At 45.7% G+C, this 16,574-nt stretch overlaps 3 protein-coding genes across 9 annotated transcripts in view; 2 read left to right on the top strand and 1 right to left on the bottom strand.

Moving 5' to 3' along the window:
* ehbp1 (EH domain binding protein 1) overlaps positions 1-3,204 on the bottom strand; it is a 118,829-nt gene extending 115,625 nt beyond the window's left edge. For both annotated transcript variants that reach the window (XM_084470300.1, XM_084470299.1), the window contains exon 1: positions 3,074-3,204. In XM_084470300.1, the coding sequence (XP_084326426.1) occupies positions 3,074-3,177 (104 nt within the window). In that variant the 5' untranslated portion in view covers positions 3,178-3,204. The remainder of the gene's footprint in view (positions 1-3,073) is intronic.
* znf451 (zinc finger protein 451) lies at positions 204-13,715 on the top strand. 6 transcript variants are annotated; one of them, XM_084470302.1, is made up of 15 exons: positions 204-665; positions 5,451-5,559; positions 6,066-6,159; positions 6,406-6,483; positions 6,613-6,726; positions 9,067-9,178; positions 9,284-9,431; positions 9,763-9,889; positions 10,239-10,401; positions 10,653-10,800; positions 10,893-12,407; positions 12,522-12,580; positions 12,820-12,891; positions 13,149-13,214; positions 13,555-13,715. In XM_084470302.1, exons 3-15 carry the CDS (start codon positions 6,103-6,105, stop codon positions 13,593-13,595), a joined length of 2,700 nt encoding a protein of 899 aa, XP_084326428.1. In that variant the 5' UTR covers positions 204-665; positions 5,451-5,559; positions 6,066-6,102; the 3' UTR covers positions 13,596-13,715. The 6 variants fall into 6 exon arrangements, with proteins under 6 accessions (XP_084326428.1, XP_084326430.1, XP_084326427.1 ...); XM_084470304.1 differs by having other exon boundaries at positions 204-688; positions 5,451-5,550; XM_084470301.1 differs by having other exon boundaries at positions 204-688.
* Positions 13,716-14,472: 757 nt separating this feature from the next.
* On the top strand, positions 14,473-16,402 carry bag2 (BCL2 associated athanogene 2). The gene is made up of 3 exons (XM_084470597.1): positions 14,473-14,714; positions 15,151-15,260; positions 15,430-16,402. Exons 1-3 carry the CDS (start codon positions 14,593-14,595, stop codon positions 15,816-15,818), a joined length of 621 nt encoding a protein of 206 aa, XP_084326723.1. The 5' UTR covers positions 14,473-14,592; the 3' UTR covers positions 15,819-16,402.
* Positions 16,403-16,574: the final 172 nt, after the last annotated feature.

The following is a 16,574-nucleotide window of genomic DNA, read 5'->3' as shown; positions in this document are numbered from 1 at the left end:
CTTCTGACTGAGTAGTAAACATACATTCTGGGAAACATTAAACATTATCCCGGTTGTCATAGCTGCAGCCTGCAGCGCGCGCGCACGCACACACACACACACACACACACACACACACACACACACACACACACACACACACACACACACACACACACACACACACACACACACACACACACACACACACACACACACACACACACACACACACTTCAAAAAACTCCAGTGTGCCCCTCATGCTCTCTTTTCTCTTGCCGAATCCGGTTAGAAGTAAAGTAAATATTCTAATTCTATGAAAAAAGCCTTAGGTGGTGAATTCTGCTAATCTTTTAACAAAGATATTTACTTTATTGCAGGTAAAACTGTTATGAGCTTAGTTTGCTTCCTTGGGCATAACCATTATTTCTTTACTTGGGCAGACTGGGGCGCTCCTTATTTGTCATGAACTGAAGCACTGGTTGGTCTCTCCCACCTGAGCACTGGTTGGTCTTAGCATTTTTTTATTTCAAAACTTTGAACGGGATGAAGGCCAGACTGATCTGAAGACAGAAAGAGAATTTGCATGACATCAGGATGGTCTCATGACGCTTGCATTTCTGAGGAAAGTAAACAAAACACCCGGCGGGACACTTGGATCATAAGGCTGCACTTCTTGGAAACTGGTGAGAAACCAAATATCAATGCGGTGAGTCTCCACTTCACATTAAAAATCGTGTTAACTATTTGCATCAGTTACGAAGCGAATATGCTGCATTTTTCAATAAGAATCGCGGAAGTGAAATGGACTGGTTAAACCCTGAACCTCATACAGCCAGGGAGTACGGAAAGAACTGCTCCGTACTATCATGAAGATATCCTATGTATTTAGATAGTTATTATTATGGAATTTGATTGTAAAATAGGGAAGCAAATAAATGTCAGTTTGCGGAGTGGATGAGCATTCTTTAATGCATCCGTGGAGATTGTAGTTTACCACTATGGACACAATAAGTGGACTGTATGGTCCTCTAATGGTCCCTAGTCCTAGGGAAAGATCCTGCGGTCAAAACGCAGCTATAGTTATGATTCCCCTTTTTCAAATATGTAATTCCTGTCATGTCCCACACTAAGGTTCCAGGAATCACGATTGTCTGGAAATGATGTAAAGCTTATAACATAGGCCTACTTATACACCTGAACATTAGCGAAAGCTGCCAATGCATTTCTCCCTTTCCTGCCCCTTTACCGGGACAAACCCCGTCGGGCCATTATATCGTTGGGCCGGTGGGCCGACTAAATATCCACAACATTTCTGCCGGCCCACTCTATAACCGGCCCTCTCTGTGTACATTTCATTAAGGGCGTGCAGGAGATAGTGCTGCGTGCGTGTCCTGGGACTCGGATCTCTGGCCAATCAACTAAGTCATTTAATGCGCATTAACAATCTAGACAACCCATAAGTAGGGTGCGGCAGTGAGGGCCAACGAAAGCCTCGGACAAGAAAATGCATGCTCATTTGGCCGACTGTTAGCAATAGCAACTCGCATCGTGGACCTTATGGATCTTCGGGTTTTGAGAAATTTGGAAGAACCGGGTTTGGAGAACCGGGTCCTGATCCCCTTCCCTACACATAGTAGTTATGTAATTTATGGTAGCTAGCAGCAGACTGGCGAAAAGTGAGTTCAGTGGATAGCTGTGTTGTCGAGCAGCTGATGTCCAGTATGATGAACTGAAGGAGCACTCGAGACGGTCTGTTGCTGGCCTTCCTTCGCCCAACCGCCTTGTGCCCTACTAGTTAAGCGACACTGTTGAGGCGCACGCCATCATTGCCAGATATTTCATTACATTTACCGGCCAGCGTGGTGGATATTCTGCCAAGATTTACTCGCCAAGCGGAAAATAGACAACACCATCACCGTAGAATGGATGTTCAATAAAGAGATGCAAATAAATAGGTCATAGGACAGATATAAATGTTCACTGTGACAACATGACCATGTTGTCCTTTCTGTCCCTTTACTTGGTCTCATGTGTTTCAGTTTTTTGTACAGCATATTGAGAACCGTCTGAAAAAAGATGAAAATGAAAAGAAGAAAGGTGATCTAAAAGGCATATTAAATACTAGGTTAAGGCACAATCAACTTTCCACCCAATGATAATTGTTCAACCTGCTCTCGATATAGATTAAAAGCTCCAGTGCCATGACATAGGGTCCGCAAAATACCTAACTGAATAGGGAACCAGCACATTTTCTGCGTCAGGTATAAACCTACATTATATAACATGTCTGGCTGGCCAGTGTCAGTTTCAATGAGTATTTAATAAGTGACTTTAAAACTGTTTTGGTCAGTCTTTATCCATAACCCTGGGAAACCAACAACGGAGAGGAGGTCCGACTGCTAGAAAAGCTTATGCTAGGTACAATAAGCTTAGGTCAAACGAGTCATTGGCTCAGGGAAGTGTTGTACATTTTTATCATTCCATTCCCCAATATCTGCCCCAGGTTGAGGCCATGTAGGTCTGTGTTAAACATGCCTCGGGCAACCCCCTGAAAAGGCACGTCTCGGGGCAAAGTCTTTATTCCACATTCCACTTACTAATTTTTTTTACAAATGTAAGCAACTCATTTTGATCTACTCCACTGCAGGTGTGGTCTTCAAAAGGCCCACATTGCTGAAGCTGAATACATCATGATCATAGTAAAAATGTGCATAGCCTGGTGATTAGGCATTCAGAAAAAACACACATAAAAGACAACCATTTAAAAGAGGTGGAACGTTGGATCCGTTTTAGTAATGAGTCTGCAACTCAAGATTTCTAGAAACTTAAAATTACTGAAGAACAAATTCCATAAAGCTGCTGAAAAAAACAGCAGCTATTTCACCATCCCATCGGCCCCTCCCAACAAGCAGACATGCCCGCACACCACGGTGTGTCAGTGTGTGAAATTATGACCCGCCGGAACAAGAGACAGCGACCAGCACAGCATTCCAGCACAAGAAACCGAGCCAGGCGTTTATGTTTTGACAGCGTTTTTCGTTGAAAAATAAGGTTTCACGACTATAGTGTGTAATAAGTATTCCCAACTCACCATTTCTTAGTGCATTCCACCATGAGCTCCTGATACGATGCCACGAACTGGAATTTGGACGCATGCTTCCCCACACGCTGCAGTCTCTTCCAAACCGAAGCCATGTTTCTTGAGGTCCTCGTTTGTTTACCTGTGTCTACCTGGCTTGTTCTTCGTGTTACACCAATTCACTTTAATGATAATGTTATACGTGTGCCATTCTAAATCCTCACGGACACATTTCCCTTAAGCACACTGAATAACACTACCACAAGCACAGGGGTTTGTTTAACCAGTCTGATCATTCCAGATGTGTTGCAACCGTGTCTGTAGCGTTGGTGGAGTTCTTGATGGACCGAACACATCATTTTAACGCGAAAATCATTCCGTAGGTCCACGGGGCGAGATGGTTAATCCTCTGCATATAGAATCCACCGTTATGCTGATCTCCCTGAAACAGTCGGGATCGCAATAACATTGTCAATAAAGATCTATGCCATATTTCCAACGATACATGTCAACCTAAGTGCAGCCTGTTATTAGTACAGATAAACACAGTAAGGCTATACCAGCACATTGTAAACATTGAGTGTATGTAGAATGAGCCACACTTTGCTAGATGGTGGTGCCCACACGGCGGGGGTCTGTACGCCGCAGTGGCCCGTCTGCTAGCTACTAACGTTACTGGACTCCCAGTCCTGGATTATAGTCCAGCAGGATGACAAAAAGAGGAAGCACAATTTGCAATACATGCCATGCAGTGTAGTGTACATGCCATTGGGTGAGACATGTCTAAAGTGCGTGGTTAAAGTGAGACCCGAACGTGAATAAGTAATGACGGAACATTCCCAAGATGTTTTTGTTCCAAGGACTAGCCCGAGCCGGAGGATGGGGTAACGCCGTGCTCCGCTAGCCGGGATTAGGCTGCACTCCAGAGGGTCCACATGTCATGGTATATGCACTGCTTATATCGTGATACTTACATTACTTTGGTACCAAACACATTGTCCCACAGCTAACCTTTTCAGCTCGCGTTAATAGGAACAAAGTACCAGACTGGTGGAAACAACCCAGCAGACAAGCCTCCCTAGCTCGCTTGCTAGCTAATTATCACCTCCTCTGCAGCAGAGCAGTACCGTTAGCACGTTAGCTAGAAGGGGCTAGCTATCATAACATGGTAAAAGCGGATTTAACCGCTCGCCACGTATATCACATGTACAAGAACCGGCCCGGTTAAAGCCAGCTCGAAGATTTAAACACGAATGTGAGGCGACATGGATTCAAGCTCGTTTACAGAAAACTAAAGTTGAAGTATTCCGACTGTAGGCGTAAATTCCAACAGCCAACTAGTGTGATGAACACACCGCTACCTCCATCGTTTACTGCCTCGTAGCCGACGGAAACCAAAGACCCGCCCCCCGGGGCAATCCCATTGGTGCGATGGCTGTTCCATTTGCGGAATGCTTTCTTATTGGCCAGGCCTCTCTAGGTCATAGACCTCTGAAGAATAAGTCCCGCCTCCGAGGCTCCCGGTCCTCTCGGTCAAAATATCTATGGGAAATGATGGCGCTATCCATTTGTATGGTACGCCGCCACGTCCGACCTGCTCTAGCGAGAACGTGACGTAATTTCCTGGCTTGCAGCACTTACTGCTTTGCCGTTTGCGTGTTTTTCGTAGGCGGAATCCGGAAGAATCTTGAATATTAATGAAGGGATAGCCGGAGATTATCATTATGTTGGTTTAAATCCCTGAATCCCAATCCGAAAAGGCTGAAATCCGTGACGTGACCGCAGGGTAGGTAACTTAAATTGTAATGTATATTAAACTAACGTTAGTCAAACGCATTTCTCTGATAGGGTTATGGTTATTAGGATTAGGAGTTGCGTGCGAGTTTGACTGAAAGGCAATCCTAGCGCTTGAGGTGGGACTTTTTCCGGATTCCGCCTACGAAGAACACAGTCGCTTCCCGTTCGACTTTGTGATCGTGTCATGTCATTGTTATTGTTAGGTACATTAGCCTCTTTAGCAAACCAGCTCGAAAACAAACAACACAACTTTACATTGTATTGCACGCACAGCAAGACCGTGCAATGCATACATTGGTGACCGGAATAAAGTGAGCGTCATCACTGAGCTCGGTCTACTCTCAGAATTCCGAGGCGCGCCCAAAAGGGGGCGTGCCTCCGAGAAATGCCGCAGGGCAAAAAAGCTGGGAGATTTCCCCACTTGTACCTCGGAAGGCTGGTGTCCGAGGCATCTGGAACACACCATTACACCTTACGAGCACGTACCGGCGTACCATACAACTGGATAGCACCAGGCTGCTGGTGCTATCAGGTGCTATCCAGTGGTGGTGTTCGAGGCATCTGGAACACACCACTACTCTCGTCCGCGCAGAGGAGAAGCCTGGGAGGAAACGGACCATATACGGACCGCCGTGACGTAGGACGCAGAGAGGGAAGCGTTCAAATCCGAGCGGAGCAGCAGAGGCTACGAGGTACGGCAGGTGGGTCCACGCGTGTTGTTTACATTGTGTTCGGTGTCTTTTAACGGTTTGCCTTCGATTTGTTTGACAGTTTTTTTGTATCATGATTCGGGACAGAAGTGTGTAGACACGTCTAGTGTGGAGAAGATACTTTTAGTGGACGTACGTAGGGGTACGGGCTAACTACGTGTAGCTTGCTAGCATGATTTCTGATTTTTTTTTTTTTTACTCTGCAAAATCAAAGTCAAAGTGAACTTTATTGTCAGACCGGACGTGCAACATTACATAGAGGACCGACATTTCGTTTCCCCCATCCTCCAAATGTGCTATTAAAATATTTACCAAACAACATACAACATATAAAATGTGCTGCAATGCGGCACACAGATTTTTTGTTGTGTGTGCAAACATGTAAAGTTAACTTGATGTTCTGGATATGATCTATACACCCGACCCGAGCTGTCATTTTACCCCTTTCTTACAATATTGTATCGTTATTAATGCAAAACCAATGTAAACCTAAGCAGCTTCGTTCGGCGCAAAGTCCAGGAGACCGTTTTCCAGATGTCATCTTCAATGGAAGAAGACGAGGCGGCGGACGAGGAGGTCCGCTTTGTATCAGTGAGTACTGGTCACTGTTTGATATGCAGTCACTGTGTAGCAAATTAGTTAAAAGTTTGAAATTGGCAAATCGATTCCACACACACACACGCACCAATGAAACTCATCATTCCCAGTTTTGTTACACAATATTTTTATCTTCACTATGTTATATATACTAGAAGTATAGTATATAAGCATTGTTATATACTGTATATATGTATGTATATATATATATAACGATAAATTGTTACTTTTTCATTTCAGGAAGCCCCCCTCAGACCAGTGTTGGATTGTATTGATATTGTGAGTGACAGCGACGAGGACGGGGGTTTGAGTGAAGTGGTGAGTTGGGGAATTATACATAATGGTTAGTTATGATATATAGTTTAGAACATACTTGATTTGGTGGGGTTGGGGGGTTTCTGGCCGCATCCTAACCTGAACCTGGAACTACTTTGACTCCTTCTCTAGATTGAAGATAAGATTGAGCGACAGAAAGCACAAGTCGCTTCCACGCTGGACCGGCTCATGCGTCGAGTGGCTGCCGAGAAGCAGGAGAGAGCAGACAAATGTAAAGCCTTTAAGGTAGGGATCAACCGATATGGATTTTTTTTTAGGGGCGATACCGATTTTTAAAAGTAATTTTCATCAGCCGATGACCGATACGGGCTGCCGATTTTCTTGAGCCGATACTTGGAGCCGATACTGCTTTTGCTCCCTCAATTTACATCATAAAAATGACACAATGATGTTGTCGAAAAAAAATCAGCCGATGCCGATACACAATAAACGCAAATATCGGACGATAATGCCGCTTTTCCACCGCCAGTACCAGCTCGACTCGACTCGACTCGCCACGCCTTTTTTGCGTTTCCATTGGCAAAAAAAGTACCTGGTACCTAGTACCGGGTACTTCTTTTTAGTACTACCTCCGTCGAGGTTCCAAGCGAGCGGAGTAGGTACTTTTGTGTGACGTATACAGGCTGCTGGTAACTGATTGGCCAGCGGCTGTAAATGGGAGTAATCATTCAAAGTTAAGTTGTGTCCGGCGTGGTTGGAGTCCACGAATCCGCTCCCGAGGGGGACACTGATCAGCGTTTCGCCGTGTGTGTCGCTCCTTTCCCGGGGCTAGAGTTAGGCTGCGCGTCGTTATGTGTGTCGGGCGTGGTTGTGTGTGTCCGGCGTGGCTGGAGTCCACGGACCGGCTCCGGAGGATCAGCGTTTCGCTGTTTCGTTTCAGTGTCGTTCCTTTCCTAGGGCTCGAGTTTCGCCTCTATCAACGTTACCGTATGACAACAATAGACGCGCAGTCATTGCGCTTTTTATTTTATTTTATTTCCCATCATAACCTTTCCCGGGAATCAGGAAATAGTCTTGATCAGATTCAGATTTCCCGGGAATCGCGTCTCCCGTGATTAAAACCTAATGACGACCCGCCCATGGTGGAGAGGTTCTTTTCTACGACCCGCCCACATTGAAGAGGTACTTTTTTAGATGGAAACGCAACCAAACCGAGTTGAGGCGAGTCGAGTCGAGTCGAGTTGGTACTGGCGGTGGAAAAGCGGCATAATATTGGCCGGCCAATATATTGGTCAATCACTACTTTGAGGTAAAGCTGGCACTAAACCAGACGGGTTGTTGCTGATAATGTTGTGACCTAATAGGTGATTGTAGGTTTTTAAGTATAGCCTATTGGAGTAGTTAAATGTTTTTTCTTATGTCTGCATCTTGACCCATAAAGAAAAAAAATAGATATATCTCTTGTTTCTATGTTGGAGCACTTCTTTATTATATAAATAAAAGCATTTTTTTTGCTTTTCTTAGGAATCTTGTTTGTTCTTGTTTGTACTGGAATGATTCGCTTTGGACAAAAGCGTCAGCTAAATAAATGTAATTTAATCTTCAACTGAAGTATTTCATATGTCAGGATAAACGGATAACATCTGTTGCACCTGCTGTCACATTTAAATCAGTTTCAAGTATATTTTGGTATGTCCACAATCTGGACAGGTGTATTTCAGTCACTTCATTGAAGTAATTGATGTAGGCCTAGTTATGGCTGTCGAGGTAAGGTGCACTTTGAGGACACAACAGTGTCATCTTGTGGCTGAAACAGGACCTAACACCTTTTCTTTAAAGGAAAATTCCGGTATTTTGAACATTGAGCCCCCTTTCTGATTTGTCTAGGATGAAATAGAGTGGTTGACACTGAAATTTATTATTATTATAGACTATTGGTCCTGTCTAGGGTATTTGGCTCAATTAGAATCGCCCCTGCCTGCTTCAGAATGGCTGGCTATGGGCATTCACAAACCTCTCCTTAAAACAACCCTAAACCCAGTAGTTAGTGGTGTTTGTTGATGTTCCAAATCAAGTATCATAGCGAAATACAGTTTCTGTCGTGTGTTTTATTAGGCATTTTGTAAATCCCATTGAAACAAAGACCGGAACCGGAAACGGAAATTGGGCTGTTTACATTTGGTTGTAGTCTTTTGCTTGGTTCTCCGTATCAACAGTAGGGCTAGACTGAGCGAAAAGACTACAACCCTTTCCGTTTCGTGTTCCAACAGAAATCAATGGATTTACATAATGCCAAATAAAACATGACAGAAACTGTCGCTACGATACTTGATTTGGAACACACAACGAACACACAGCCAAATACCAGAGACAGGACCAATAGTAAAAATTTCGGTATCAACCACTCTTTCATCCTAGACAAGCCAGAAAGGGGGTTTAATGTTGAAAATACCGGAATTGTCCTTTAAGTAAACAAGGTGGTTCTTCTATTATCTAAATCACACCATTTGTAATTTATTTGGATTTTATATATTTATATATATTAATACTAATAATAATTAGATTTCTTAAATAAAAAGCTATTGCTAGTATTTTACAGCATTGTCTTTTGTTGTCTTAATTAAGGAGAAGCAGATGTCACAAAGGGCTCATGGACGTCAGGAGCTGGCGTTTGCCGCGACGGAAAGAACCAACTATGATGCAAAGCGGTGTGTGGAAATGTGGTTGAAGATGCCAGGTATCTGACAAAAAAATTCTTAATGCACGGTGGTTGCAATGTCACCATGACGGCAGTACTTGGTGGCTGTTGTTTTACTGTTGTTTTACCATTGTCTTGATCCAGGTGTCCGACCAGGTGTGGTGAACGCCGGAAGGGGAAGGCCCCAGCGAGGCTCTTTCCCCACTGGGAGTACCTCCAGACACACCTGTCCTGTGGTCAACTGTGGGAAAGTGTTTGACAACATTCCCCTTATTGAGGGTCATTTGAAAAGGTGAAAATGCATTCCTATGGGCGTCTTTCTAACTATGGCACTGCAGAAGCTAACCTACCTCCTGAGCTAACCGGGCGGCAGTAGCTCAGGAGGTAGAGCGGGTTGGCTGGTAACCGCAAGGTTGCTGGTTCGATCCCCAGCTCCTCCCAGCTGAGTGTCGAGTTGTCCCTGAGCAAGGCACCAAACCCTGACTGCTTCCGACGAGATTGACTCCGCCGTCGGTGTGTGCATGAATGGGTGAATGTTAGGCAATATTGTAATGCACTTTTGATAAAAGCGCTGTATAAATACAGTCCATTTACCATTTAACCTCTGTCGTTGAATGTGACAGGTTTGACCACTCCCCTTGCGACCCCTCCATCCACCTCAGAGGAAGCCCCTCCGAGGTCTTTGCATGTGTTGTCTGCACCCGCCGTTTTGACACCCATGAAGCCTGGAAGGTCCACCTCCAGTCCAAGGTGGGCTTACACTGCTGTGTCGGTCCAAGGACATTTCCTCCTGGTGGAATTAGTGTGGTCTGGTAAAGGTTAAAAACAAACAGTAAATTTTTGTCATGTTTATTTTTTGTGTCTCGTCCATTAGTGTTGTCCTGTGAATACAACACTAAAGTGATAGTATCAGGTCGTTTCTATAGATCATGTTGACAGGACAGTTAATACAAACAGTTTCATGGGAAAACAGGGGCAACTATGAAGGCAGAAGCTTCCAGTTCCAGTAAATGAATTTGATTTTTAAATGGGATCCCTGGCTCAACCCTGTGCCCATGGGACCTGTAATGATGGTGCCATGTTTTTTTTTTTTGCTCAGGTGTCCTCATCGGACCCCGGGGGCCACGATATGTCTCAGGCCTGCCAGATCATCGTGTGTTTCGCCTGCCCCGCCTGCTACCTCCTCTTCAACCTCAGGGACGAGTGTCTCCAACACATGGCCGCCAAAAAACATTTCACCCACGCCCTCGGCATGATCAAGGGTGAGTTTGGACGTTGACAACATCTGAACTGCATCATACATATTTAAACACTAGCTGAAACCTAGTATGTTACATTTATGGTACATCAATTGATCACATTTTGTTATGTTTCATTTTGGTACATTGCAACAATTTTAGTCAAACTCAAACAATTCTAGCCGTTTTAATTGTATAGTTGTATTTTTAAAGGCCTATCGCTTAAAAAGTCATTGATACGATTTTCTGCATAACTTTTCTTCTGTTTTATAAAGATTCAAAGGCAAGGGCATTGCCAGTTCCCATTCCTTCATCTGCTAAAAGTCGCCTCATCGATTTGTGCGAAGGCGTGGATTTCAACGTGCGGTGCAGCGAATGCCGCAAAGCACTGACCTCGCATCAGGAAGCTCAAGCGCATTTCAAGTATGTTTTCCTCATGGCGTGTGTGAATTCTCACCAGACGGCTGGCGTCGTGCGGCCTTCGTCTAACCTCTGTTGTTGTTTTTACTCCTCAGTGTATGCTGCAGACAGGGCCGCGCCGTCTCTGAGGCGGAGAAGACGGTGGTGCAGATGATGAAGCGGCTGCAGCCGCACGGCCAGTGTTCTCTCTGCTGCGAGGTCTTTCTCAGCCAGGGGGAGCTGGAGAGCCACAGAGAGTCCACCCAGCACGCCGTGGAGGTCAACCAAACGGTGGAGAAGGCCGTTCTCCAGTTCTGCCACTTCAGTGAGATCCAACGCGCCCGCAGGGCCAAGAAGGCGGCCCGCCGGGGCCGACGCTCACCGGCGGCGCCACAGCGGAAGAGGGGCGACGTCGGAGGGGATTCGGCTCCGGCCAAGAGGCAGAGGCTTGATTCCGCCGCGAACGGAGACGCGGGCGCCACGACACTGGCGTGGGTCTGCGAGTGCGGCCTGCACTTCTCCCAAGAGGCAGCGGCCAAGCAGCACCTGATGGCCGCCAACCAGGTCTTCCACCAGTGCGGCGTGTGCGGCAAGCACATGGGTGACCTGTCGATCACCCGCCTGCACATGTGCCGCTTCCACGGCGGCGCACACCTCAGCAACTTCCTGTACCACTGCCGGCGGTGCAAGGTGGACATGCCCCGCTACGAGGACATCCTCTCGCACGTGGCAGAGGCCCACAGCAGACACACCTACTTTGTCGAGCAGGAAGTGCCCGAGGAGCGGGTCGCCGTCGCCGAGCCGTCGACCAGCGGCGCCTGCGGCCGCTCGAAGGCTCCAGTGGAGCGGCGCCCACCCCGAGAGCCGGAGCCGTGTCCGACGTGGATGTGCCGGATGTGTGAGGAGACCTTCGGCACGGAGGCGGAGGCAGGTGAGCACTGCGGCAACGTGGCGAGCCACAGCTTCCAGAGGTTTGTGTGCGGCCACTGTCCCCAGAAGTTTTTCAAGGAGTCGACGGTGCGCCGACACTGCCGGAGCGAGCACGGCGAGCAGGCGGCCGCGGCCGTGGCCTACTTCTGCGGCCTCTGCGACAGCATGCAGTTCGAGCGGGAGGAGGAGTTCACGGAGCACTACGAGAGGCTCCACAGCAAGGACTATTACCGCGTGGACGACGGTGAGGGTGGCGGGAACGCAGCGGCCGGCGCGAGGACCGGCGGCGAGCACCACGACGCGCAGGCGAGGGCTGGAAGTCCAGCGGCGGCGAGCCTGTGTCCCTGCATGGGCTCGGAGAAGGGCAACGACGAGAGGAAGGCGTTGTTCACGCAGTGCATGAAGAAGCTGTCCGCCAAGGGCCAGTGCCAATACGTCTGCTCCCCGTGCTCCGTCACGGTGTCGTCCTTCGCACGGATCAAGACTCACGTCCATACCACACATCCTGCCCTGAAGCTGGCCAAGACCTTTGACGTAGCGTGCAACGCTTGCCTGGAGACTTTTGAGAGTGTGCCCACTTTCCATGAACACTTCCATTCGGAGCATTGTCTCCTGGCCCCCTGCCACGGTCTTCGGCGCAGTGAAGCCTCCACCCCCGTCGGCCTACTGGACGCCCTGGAGATGAAGCCCCATCTGGATGGAAAGTCCCTTTTTTTATTATTCATTTTTTTTCTAGTTGACAACTCAAGACCGTTTTTTAATAGTTTAGACACGATTGGTATATTTATTTTTATTTTCTTTGTAACTGTTGCAGGTGCTGACGATGTCATATTGGCTAAGGTCTTGGGCACGGACGATGTCGCTGCCCCAGAAGGTACATAGCGTCTGAGGACCGTTGGTTGTACAGCAGTGGGCTCATGGTAGCCAAGTGTGGCATACCCTGACCAGCTTTCAACACCATTACATATATAAGTGTGTGTGTGTGTCACATAGACACTGACAGAGGAGATCATAGACATTAAGGAGTGAAACAAACTAAAGGCTTTAAAGCGTTCCAGCGGGGGCAGGTATCAGCGAGTATCAGCGTCTAAGCATTAAACCAGCTGTACTCAGTTTCAGGTGACTCGGATGAAGAAATGAAACATGCCTTGGCTTTAAGTGCGACAGAAGCAAAACCGCCAACAGGTTTGTTTTGTATTTGCCATCATCTAAGAAGCCCAAGGACCAATGGAGTGTGACGCACTCGATTTATGGTCTTGAATACGAATGTTTCTGGCAGTGTTCAACGAAACAAACGGTACCGGTCGAGCATAGCCTTCATTAAACCACCGGCACAGCTGCCAATGTCATTTCATGAAGGCTGGTATTCAGTTCAATGGAACGAAACTGGGAGGACTATAAGTGGCTTGATAAGAGTGTGTGTTTTGTTGTGTTAATCCTAGGGGAGGCAGACGTGGATTTGGAACAAGCGTTGGCTATAAGCGTGACCCAAACGAGAGCGTCGCCAGGTATGTTTACGTGGATTCGCCTTGGTGTGTGTGTGTGTGTGTGTGTGTGTGTGTGTGTGTGTGTGTGTGTGTGTGTGTGTGTGTGTGTGTGTGTGTGTGTGTGTGTGTGTGTGTGTGTGTGTGTGTGTGTGTGTGTGTGTGTGTGTGTTATTTAAGAGCGTCCTGTTGGCGTGGATCTAAATCTGTCCGCACTCACCCCATGTTACACACACTGCTTTTCCAGATGTCCTCTCAGTGGGGTTCACGTGTATTTAGTTTTTCTGACGTCACTGTTTTGGTATTGTATTCTGCCTCCACATGTATTTGTTCAGTATTCTTCTTTATTGTTTTTATTTTACAGATTTGGAAGAAGCTCTGCAGAGGAGTCTTTTGGAATTCTAACGAGGAACGTCTATTATTTGAGACTTGTTTAATATTGTCTACCACGTGTATGTTCAGAACATTATATTTCAGTTGAAAGTCTAATAAACTGTTCTAAAATAAAGCTAATAATTCTGTGCCCTTTTTTTTGTCTTTGTATTTGCATAGCAAAGGGGTTTCACTTGCCAATGCCTTCTGGTTCCTTGATTTAAACGAATGACTGCTCATTCATTAACAATTATTTGGTTACACAAGGGAAATTAGTTGAGTCAAGTATTGTTTTCTCTTTTTTTTGCAATTGCATGGGAAACTACCCTACTTAAATTGTTGTACCAGATGTACCTGCTGGTTTCCAGTAGTATAGCAGTTTTATAGCACAATGTCTTTCATAAGCATTTATGCCCCTATACCCCTTTATGTCTTTAACTTGCCATAAATGTGCTTGGGGGTTATCCTATGCATTTTACTTGGCCCAAGTTCCACCCTTTGAATCCCTTTTACTACATGTTTCCCCTGGTCTGGGAGGGTCTTCATGTTTTCTTTAAGCACATTTGGGATGCCCCCACCCCACCCCACAACCCACCCAGGCGACACCCCCACACTGCACTAGTGGCACCTGTTGTAGGTCCATTCACTGGAGCACATGTATTGCACCACGCTGGCCGCGAAAACTCAGTCACTTCTTTAACATATAGTAGCCGCCCATGAACTGTGGAGAAACATACTGACATGATTGATTATGTTAGCATATGAACCATTATCCACATAAATTATTAATTTGTTGATTTTTAAAGAATATTCTGTATTATCTATGTGAGACGGGAGCTGGAGCCAAAAAGTCCCGTTTGTTTTACACTGTTCCTGAAACTTCGCGAGGGTTCGTGGAGGAAGTGGTGCCCCATGTTAGGAGATGTTTAGCCTGGGGCGCTGCCGGCGAGAAAACAGTTAGCTTTGGCGAGACGCTCTCATCAGGTGCATTCATCGAGTGGAGATTTACTCTCAAAGAATCTTCTTGATCATGGCCCAGGCTAAAGTACAGGCGAAAATGAACGAAATGACCAAGAGCAAGTTCAGCAGGACCATGTCCATGGCAGATCGTTCTGGGCGCCTGCTAGAAAGTTTGGATCAGCTGGAAATTAGGTAATATTCAGTAATAGGCCTTTTACTACGACTACTACTACTGTAACAATCGGCAACCCATTATAACGAGACATTGCAATTTCTGAAGAGTATGTATGCGGTATGAATGCTTTCGGCTTTCAGCGTTAAACCGGATGGCTGGCTTTACTTTATTTATTTTACTTATTTTATATATAACAGCTTTTAGTGTATTGCTGTTTGTTTTACCGTCAGTTTGTCAGTAGAAAATGTGATAATGACACTTTTGTATTTTTCCTTTAAAACGTTTTCTATAATAAGCACTACCATTAATCGGATGTTTTACAATCGAAAACTACCGGCATGTTTCCACGTAGGAGGAGGCTGTGGCTGACTCCCTTTTTCAGTTTTTTTCTTTTCTGGTGAGTGTCACGCCTATGTCCTCATCCCTTAACGATTCTCTTGTTTCCACGGTCAGGGTGGAGGCTTTACGCGAAGCAGCGACCGCGATGGAGCAGGAGAGGGAGTCCATCCTGGAAATGCTCCAGTCCTTACAGAACAGTCAAGAAATGCGCAGCATCTCTGACGGTGCGTCACCCTGGGTTGAGCTCATCTATCCTGCACCATGTATAATGGCACTGTCTTCGTGATTATTTTTTATTTCAAACAATTGGGAATAATCTATATACATTCTCCGTCCCTACAAAATGATTCAGGAAATGGTATTGCAGTGGTTTGAAGTGTGCTTTCTTTTCAGGGGAAAGAGAAGAGTTAAGTCTGACAGCCAACCGTCTTCTCGGTCGGACGATCTGCGTAGAGGTCTCGGTTGGAGTAATCAGAAGTTCCCAGCAGGATGATGCTTTGCGCCAGGCTACTTCCATGATTGATGAGATTGTCAAAAAGTTACTGGAAGACGCCGGCAGCAGCCGACAGCGTCTGATGGCCCTGCATGCTGCCTGCGTGACGGAGGCGCCACCTGTTGCCATCGATCAGAAATTCCAGGCCATCGTGATCAGTTGTGCGTTGGAAGACCAGAAGAAGATCAAGCGAAGACTTGAGACTCTCATAAGAAATGTCCTCAACGCAGAGAACACCATTAAACTCATGGATAACCAAAAGTTAGATCAAGCCAATGGTGCCCATTGAGAGTTGTGTGTTAAGATGCAGGATAACACAAAAGTGCCTATTTTTAGTAACGTTCACATACCAAAGACATGCCTATGGATAAATCCCGAGTGTCAGAATGTGTTCGCATGAGCACTTGACTACTTGACACTTGACTATAAATACTCCCTTCGGGGGTTCAGAATCACAGGTTGAGTGTAGGCTGAATTAATCACAAAGGGTTGAAAAAACACCATTTTATTTAACTAGTATATACATTTTGATACGTTTTGAACATTTCCATAATTTATGGTGTTATGCATAAAGATAAAAGCTATTATTGTATGCTATGTATTTGCTTGACTCCACTACAAGTCTTTGTCATGGTTGTTGTAGAAATCTCAGTCAATTTAGTGCTGTATTCTACAGAGCCTGTTCAACAATTCCTACCCTGAAGATGTGACACACACACACACACACACAATCCCATATAAAGACACTTAATACTCTTAATGAACACTATATATTTAAGCCTTAATTAATTTAACTAATCATGCATGCGTAAAGCACATTGTTTCGACAAAAGGTTGTTTTTCTCTTTTAATAAATTCCTGCCTGTTCTTGTATCTGATCTGATCGATTCAATACTTTACACCTATACTAAACAAATACATACCTTAATGCTGCCATTTATTGTACATTACCTTTTTTTTATGAATCTCATAATCATACAGGAATTAAGGGTCATAATGCTTAATGAATAGTTTATATAATAACTAAAACCTCAATTTTTATTAT

The sequence above is a fragment of the Micromesistius poutassou genome, assembly GCF_964030765.1.
Source record: "Micromesistius poutassou genome assembly, chromosome: 7".
NCBI classification, from domain to species: Eukaryota; Metazoa; Chordata; class Actinopteri; order Gadiformes; family Gadidae; genus Micromesistius; species Micromesistius poutassou.
Note: the sequence above shows the minus strand (reverse complement) of the source record. Positions and strands in the feature narration are given on the sequence as shown.

What these genes read in the sequence shown, in the direction of transcription:
- znf451 (XM_084470302.1), top strand. Translation starts at nt 6,103, where the DNA reads ATGTCATCTTCAATGGAAGAAGACGAGGCGGCGGACGAGGAGGTCCGC. An exon ending in ACGGGGGTTTGAGTGAAGTG is followed by an intron (nt 6,484 to 6,612) that starts GTGAGTTGGGGA and finishes CTCCTTCTCTAG; the next exon opens with ATTGAAGATAAGATTGAGCG. An exon ending in GAAGCTCAAGCGCATTTCAA is followed by an intron (nt 10,801 to 10,892) that starts GTATGTTTTCCT and finishes TTTACTCCTCAG; the next exon opens with TGTATGCTGCAGACAGGGCC.
- bag2 (XM_084470597.1), top strand. Translation starts at nt 14,593, where the DNA reads ATGGCCCAGGCTAAAGTACAGGCGAAAATGAACGAAATGACCAAGAGC. An exon ending in TTGGATCAGCTGGAAATTAG is followed by an intron (nt 14,715 to 15,150) that starts GTAATATTCAGT and finishes TTCCACGGTCAG; the next exon opens with GGTGGAGGCTTTACGCGAAG. An exon ending in AATGCGCAGCATCTCTGACG is followed by an intron (nt 15,261 to 15,429) that starts GTGCGTCACCCT and finishes CTTTCTTTTCAG; the next exon opens with GGGAAAGAGAAGAGTTAAGT.